The sequence below is a fragment of the Pteropus vampyrus genome, unplaced genomic scaffold, assembly GCF_000151845.1.
Source record: "Pteropus vampyrus isolate Shadow unplaced genomic scaffold, Pvam_2.0 Scaffold20, whole genome shotgun sequence".
NCBI lineage: Eukaryota > Metazoa > Chordata > Mammalia > Chiroptera > Pteropodidae > Pteropus > Pteropus vampyrus.
The window spans coordinates 461,767-469,851 of NW_011888801.1; the positions used below are offsets into that span (position 1 = coordinate 461,767).

Sequence of the window (8,085 nt, forward strand, 5' to 3'; positions counted from 1 at the left end):
ACCAACCGCTCTAATAAAACCGCTCTAATAGAAGTTCTCCCAAAGGCAACCAATATTACCATTTTTCCAAAACCAGTGGATGTTTATCATCTTATTTTACTGGGCCCTCTCTGTCACATGTGACAGTGCAGACAGACCCCTTAGTTCTTGAATCCTCTACTTCCCTGGCTTTGATTTCACTACTTTTTCTAGGTATTTCCCTAAACATTTCTTTAAGATTTTCTTTTTGAGCTGCTTAAATGTTAGTGTTCCACTGGATTTCATCTTTGGCCCACAGCTCTTTTCTATATTTTACACTCCATGGGTAATCTTGATCATTCTCTCCTGGTTTTAACTCTAATAATGTGCTGATGATTACCAAATCTACCTCAGTCCTCTAAAGTAGATTTAAATATCCAACTGCCTTCTTTGGTTCATCACACCATATGTTCCCATGGTTCGTTTTTTTTCCTTCCTCTATGCAAAGATACCTACCTTCCCTTCTTTGAAGTGCTTCTTGAGCTGCTTCTGCATGGCGGTCAACTTCTTGGACTGTACCCCACTGTAGGCCAGCAGCATGCCACCAAACTGCCTCTCAGTAATTCTTCCATCCACAGGGTCATGGCGTTCAAACTGAAAGGGAAACACAGAGTGTTCCTGAGGTGAAATGAGAAGTATTTTGACATGGAATGTGGAATGATCAATTGTGTTGGATGGCAGAAAATAGCTGATGGCCAGGACTATATTTTTGAACTACAATTCTCACTAAGATTTGAAAAAAACTTATCAAAAACAGAAGATTTGGGTTCTTCAGATCTGCCACTAAATATTTATATCTTGAGGAAAGTCATCCAACTACTCTGGGCCTCAATTTCCTCATGGATAAGACAGAGCAGCTATAACATCTCGTACACGTTACAGATCAAGAGCATCCTTGTGGGTATAAAAACAATGTTAAAACTCCATTCAAATTCAAGAATAATATTATTGATAATAAGTGCTCTTTGGACCATCCATATCTGTGCATCTCAAAGAAGACTTAAAAGTTAATTAACATAAATTTGATCAATTATATGTATTATTATACACTTAGACCTTTAAGGATTTCAAGTTTTCCCCTAAATGGTAATCAAATGCTAGCACATCAACAAAGCTTGAAATGAAATGTATAGAGTATGGGTAGGACACTTTAATTAGACATGCTTACTTACCACAAAGACACTGAAAAAAAAAATCATTAAATATATATTTAAATATGCAGATGGAAGGTTAAATATAAAGGATTTCTAGCTAATCTAAGTAATATCAGAAAATGAAGGTTTTAATTTAAAAATGAAAACCAGAACAATATCTCCATGTCAGCTGCAGTGTTAATGATACTTACAAATGCATAAATAGTAAAATGGCTAAAGATGGGCCCAGAAACTAATTAGAAAGCAAAATGATTTGAAGATGGTAATATTTCCCCATGGTCTGATTAGAAAGTAACAGTTACCAGGAAACTCTCAGATTCCTGTATGGTGGGACATAATCCTGTTCTCATAAGAGTACGTATACATAGACATAAGATGTTGCTAAGTAAGGTCAGGTCAACAAACACTTCTTGAGTGTCTACTAGTTGTCTGCACTGTGTTACATCTAGTGGGGTACAGGAAAGAATATGATTCAGTTTCTGTCCTTCGGGTCTTCATCTAGTAGAAAGCTAAAACTTTGAGACACAAAATAAGGAGGTATGTATTCAAGAGTGAAATTCTCTTTCAATTCTCATTTCCTCAGTTAGCTGGGTCAGTTGATATACACCTTGTTTCCTCACTGGTGAGACTGTGTAAGTGAGCAAGACACAAGAACTACATTTTACTGAGCATGTACTCTGGGCCAGGTACTTCACCATATATTCTTTCATTTAATCACTATAACAACCCTATGGAATAAACACGATCAGCTTCGTTTTGCAGATGAGAAAACTGAGGCAACACGTGGGAGAGCTGGGATTCAAACTCAGCTCTGTCTGGATCCAAAGACTATATCTCAATATCAGTGTTTTGTCCTTCTAAGCAGTGGTACATATTCATGCTATAGGAAAAAACTATGTTGTTTTAGAAAAACTTATACAGCCATGGGATTTAGTCATATTTAAAGTGAGAAGCAAAATCATTTCCAAAGAAATCAACACCATCAATATAACTGAAAGCCTCTTTTTTAACTCAGCCACTTAATATTTCATCTTTGTCATACCATCACTTCTATGGAGCTGATTAATTTTTGACAACACCAAAAGTTTTCAGGATTCAATTTAAGTTTGATTTGTGATTCAATTTACCATCTTGTAACAAAATGGAGGGCTAGTAAAATTTTTGCAAATGGGCATACTTTCCGCAAGTTTTAAATCAGATTTTTGTGAAATGTGGTACCTGGGCGAGAGCTGGAGATGCATAGTTTGTCTACAGCTTCTTTAGGGCAAGTGAAACAGACCTGTGGTTCTGCTCTCCAGGTTAGGCTTTAACAATCTAGGGAGCTCATTTTACCCTTATCTGGGAGATGTCACAGCTGCAGAGAAATCCCACATATTTGAATTAGATGAGTTTTAAGCATTATTCCACAAGATAGATTTAAGGTTGAAATGTTTCTTGTTCATAATGTTGGCAGCAGCAGCAGTTCGCTCAAGACTTATGAAAGATGTGTATTCCTCTGTTCGCTATACGAGCATAAAATCTCATCACTGTTATACTTCAAAAACGGTGAAGACAATTTCCAGTGGAGATCTCCAAGAAACAATGCCAATACTCAAGTTAGCATTTTTACTAATGTGCTTTGAAAACTCAGATTTCTCTGTTTCTATTATTATTATTGCTATTATTTTGATGTGGTTCGAAACTGAAAAGGCTTAAAAACTATAAAATTCAGCTCAAAGTTTACTAGCTCCTCTGTAATTTGATTTTGGGCAGCACCTCTCCTTTTAGGTTTTTAGGCTCTTTTGAGGCAAGATTACCTTATTTCTGAGGTCTTAAACATGGCAGGAGGAGGCGAGGGAGAGTTGTTTTTCTTTACACAAAAAACTGCAAATGAAAAATGATTTGAACTAATGTTTTATTTGTTCGACATTTATTAACTTAAGACCTACTGTGCTAAGGCTGGAGAGCTTCAAGGAGAGTTTCTCAAAGACTTTCATTAGGATTAAATTTTCAAAGGCAATAGCTAGACATCATGTGGCTCTAGGGATGAAGTGTGTACCTTTTTTTTTTTTTTTAAGTGTGTATCTTAAGCCTATGCAGTCCTGTGGGTATATCCCTGAAGCATCACATGCATGTAATTTACAAGGACATGAAAGGGTCTTTGGGGAAAACCATAGGTTATTACAAAATGATCAATGTAGAAAGCTTCTAATTGTATATTCGGAAGCAATTCAAATGATGGCTTGTATTTTACTTAGCCAAACAGTGATAAAGCCTCTTTATGTTCCACATCAATGACAATTAAGAAATTTCATTCTATCTGATACTATTGCACAGAAACTGTGCATTCTAGTATATCACTAACCATATGCATTGCTTTTCTGTGCCTAACAGAGCTAAATAGCCTAGGATTTTTTCTTCTGCAGCCCTGCCACTTTCTCAAATGGACACAAGCTGTTGTCTCTCTGTCGTTTCCCAGGCGGCTGCAGAGTAGGCAAAGGAGGACAGAGAAGAGGAGCCAAAAAACTGTCTGCAAGGTTTTTCCTGGCTTTCTGTCCATATTGTGCCTCTCGTTCCCACCCCCGCCCCTTGTTGAGAGAAGAAATAGCCTTTTGGAAGGACAGATGGTCTACATATATCTAGATGAAATGATTTAAGGAAGATGGGAAGTCAGGAAGAGAAGGAAACATGAATTATGAACAAAGGTTAAAATAAGACTAGAAAATAGTAAAAGGAAAAAGGAACCAGTATTCAAGTAGGTCTTGATTTATTAAAGATTTCTGAAGTTAATATATTTCAACAAATGTAAACTTCAATCTTATTCTCTTTCATAAAACTATCTTTCAGGAGATGTTGTCTTTCCCTCAGAGTAAATCCTGCCCTTATACAAACATTTCAGAATGAGAATTTTCTTGATAGGCTTTTTCTAGTTTCTGAACTGTGTAATTCAAGTAATGCAGAGTAATCTCAAGCCACTGCACTGAACATATCTATATTTTTCAATTTGACACTGTGGCTTTTGAGAGCTTAACCTTGCCACTGCTGCTCAGGAGTCCATGCTAGGAGTCTCAGAAAAACTGTCTGTTATGTTCCTCAAAAGGAAAAATGATTACAGGCAAAGTTCTCTACTGTAAACCAATCCAGTGAGCATGACATACACATGATAGTTTGAATATGAATCTCTGTCTTCAACTGGCAGGGGACATTAGAGACTCAGGTCAGATTGCCTGGAGCCTGAATTTTCGTTGTGTATCTTCAATATAAGATGTACTTTCACTGTCAACACTAATATAGGTGTCTTTTGGCTAACTGGTGAGGTAAGGAAGAAGGCCCATAATTTGGAATTGAGACAACATGGTTCAGTGCCCTCAGTAAGGGCCAAAACAATCCATTAGAGTCTGGGACCATAGGATTATAGATTACCAAACTAAGATGCCAGACTTTTCTACTTCAAATATAAGGATACTTTCCACTTAAAAACTGTTTTTAAGAAAGTTCAGGCTGGTGATCTTATCAAGTGGCTAAATGACATGAGTACTAATCATATAATTAGACCAGGGAAAGGTTAACTTTCCAGTCTGATAGTCAAAACCAGGAATATGACAAGACTGATGCATGAAATTATTAAAGAATAAAAATCAGGGTATATTTAACCGAGGGCGTCAGGGAAAAACATTTTAGATCTGGAACAAAGTTTTCAAGGTTTAATGAGTTTTGATTTTATTCCACGGATGGTAACACATTAAAGTGACTAATAATATGGGCTTTAGAATCAGCAAAGCTTGGGTCTGAATTCTGCCTTGAACCTGTATTTGCTGCAGTGACTTTAGGCAAGTGGCTTACTCCTTCTAAGTCTTCAAAATCTTCCCACCAAGAAAATGAATATTTACAACTTCAAAGTATTGTAAGAATTAAGAGATAATATATGCAAAGAAATCAGGACCAGTCAAGATGGCAGAGAAGGTAGAGGCTGTACATGCCTCTTCTTGTGACCACTCCAAAATTGTAACAAAACTACCGAGCAACCAGCATGCAGTCGCCTGAGGTCTGGCTGACTATGAATAGGGACAAAAATAACAGGTCACCTCAAACTAGTAGGAGGGGCAGAGACACAACATGGCCTGGTCCCACAACCCTGTGTGACTCTGAGCTTCAGCACTGAGGCAGCTGCTTGAGGGGTGCCAGGGACAGATGAGGAGGCACTGAATTGTTGGGCTTCAGGGCAAGGGCTGGAGGGGTGGTTTTCTCCAAGACAAAAGTGTTGGCAGTACCCATCATTTGTTTTATGAGCTCTCCCCGCTCTCAGCCTGTGGACTCAGGTGCCACCCTATCTGAGTTGCCTTCACCTATGTTATCCAGGTGAAGGTGACTCCCAAGTGATTCCCTGAGACTTCACCTCTCCCAACTTAGGCATTCGCCCAAGATGCTTCCAGTGGTTTATTCCATACTAATAGCCTGTCCTGAAAGCAGCAACATCTGGCCTCGACATGCCCTGTACCTCTTGCTGAGCAGCCCTAAGCCCCACACTAGTGGCAGCTGGCCTTGGTTTCTGGCTTGGCCATCGAGGCACCTATAAGCCCAATACACGTGGCAGCCATCTGTGGACTGCTTCGGTGACTCTTATCAGGTGGTTCCTGAGGTGCACAGGCTGCAATGGAACTTGGCCTGCAGCTGTACCCCTCCCAGGACTGTGCCACTGGGCTACATAGCACACCTACTACATAAAGCCACTCTACTAAGACTGGGAGACTTAGAAGCCCTGCCTAATACATGGAAAACAGACACAGAGAGGCAGCCAAAACGGGGAGACAAAGAAGCACGTCCCACATGAAAGAAGAGAATAAAGCTCCAGACAAAGAATTCAACAAAATGGAGATAAGCAATCTACCAGATGCAGAGTTCAAAACGCTGGTATAAGGATGCTCAAGGAATTTAGGGGAAGAGTAGATGAACTCAGTAAGATTTTAACAGAGAGAAAGAAAACATAAAAATGGAGATGAAAAACGTAATAGGGAGTTAGCCAGAAATGAAGAATACAATATCCAAGATGAAGAGTAACTTAGAGGGAATCAGCAGAGTGGTTAAAGTGATCAAATCAGCAGAGTGGTTAAAGGATCAAATCAGTGACATAGAGGATGGGGTAGAGGATACCCAATCAGAACAGCAACAGGAAAAAAGCATCCAAAAAAATGAAGATAGTTTAAAGAGTCTCTGGGACAATATCAAGCATAACAACATTTGTATCATAGAGGTACCAGAAGGAGGAGAGAGCAAGGAACTGAAAACTTTCCTAACTTGGTGAAGGAAATAGATACACAACCCCAGGAAGTTCAGAGAGTCCTAAACAAATGAACCCAAAGAAACCCACATCAAGACACATCATAATTAAAATGCCAAAGGTTAAATACAGAGAGAATCTTAAAAGCAACAAGAGAAAAGCAATTAGTTACATATAAGGGAGCCCCAATAAGACTGTCAGCTGATTTCTTAACAGAAACTTTGCAGGTCAGAAGGGCTTGGCACAAAACATTCAAAGTGTTGAAAACTCCAAACCTACAACCAAGATTACTCTACCCAATGAAGCTACTATTTAGCATCGAAAGACAGATAAAGAGCTTCTCAGACAAGCATAAGCTAAAGGAGTTCATCCCTACCAAGCCAGTATAACAGGAAATGTTGGAGGTTTAAAAATAAGAAAAAAAAATATCAAAATCTGAATAAAGAATGGCAATAACTACATATCTATCAACAAGTACTTCAAGTGAAAAAAGAATTAAATGCTCCAATCAAAAGATAGGGTGGCTGAATGAATAAGAAAACAAGACCCTTACACAAGCTGCCTACAAGAGACTCACTTCAGATTAAAAGACACACACAGACTAAAAGTAAGGGGATGGAAAAATATATTTCATGATGGATCTAGAAGGTATTATGTTGAGTGGAATAAGTCAGATAGAAAAAGACAAATGCCATATGATTTCGCATACATGTGGAATCTAAACAAAAACAAACAACAAAAAACCCCAGAAACTCATAGATATAGAGACAATTTTGAGAGTTACCAGATGGGAGGAAGGTTGTGGGCATTGGTGAAAAAGGGGGAAGAAATTAAGAAGTACAAACTGGGAGTGGGGGGTAAATGGCATAGAATGATAGAGGCTTTGTTCATCTCTCTGGCAACCAAATGAAAGTTGTGATGGAAACAAGAAGCAAACAGCAAAGAAAATTGCCTGAGATCTAGAAGAACAAGCCATAGAACTAGGCAGAAATCTAAGAAATCACCCTGCAATGGCAGAAGGTAGGACAGGGCGAGGATGCAAGGCTTTCTGGTCCTGAGCGGCTGAGTGGAATGGTGGCTGCAGCTGCAGCAGTGACAGCTGCAGACGCCTCTTAAAGGGACTGTGCCCGTGAGCGAACTTTCATGGTGACGGATCTGTTCATTCTGAGCACCAGTGCCAATTCGGCTGCGTGCAGGAGGCAGAAGGGACTTACAGAAAGACAACGAGTTGTCTGAGTTAGGGCCTAAGTGAGACTCTCCCTGTACAGAAGTGTCAGTGGTATCCATTATTCCCTGTTGAGCCTTCAACAAATGTTGAACAGCTATTTGAAGAAATGATGGAAAACTTCCCTAACCTGGTGAAGGAAATAAACATACAACCCCAGGAAGCTCAAAGAATCCCAAAAACCAGGAATCCAAAGAGGCCCACACCAAGACACATTATAATTAAAATGCCAAAGGTTAAATACAAAGAGAGAATATTAAAAATAGCAAGAGAAAGACAGTTACCTACAAGCGAGCACCCATAGGACTGGCAGCTGATTTCTCAAGAGAAATTATTCAGGACAGAGGTCTTGGGACTAAATATTTGATGTGATGAAGATCCAGGATCTACAACCAAGAATACTTTAGCCAGCAAAGCTATCATTTGGAGTC

At 39.1% G+C, this 8,085-nt stretch overlaps 1 protein-coding gene across 7 annotated transcripts in view; it reads right to left on the reverse strand.

The window, feature by feature from the left end:
- The window catches only part of MICU1 (mitochondrial calcium uptake 1), a 196,073-nt gene that overhangs the window by 40,175 nt on the left and 147,813 nt on the right, over window positions 1-8,085 (reverse strand). For all 7 annotated transcript variants that reach the window (XM_011355210.2, XM_023527889.1, XM_011355208.2 and 4 more), the window contains one exon: window positions 475-612. In XM_011355210.2, the coding sequence (XP_011353512.1) occupies window positions 475-612 (138 nt within the window). The remainder of the gene's footprint in view (window positions 1-474; window positions 613-8,085) is intronic.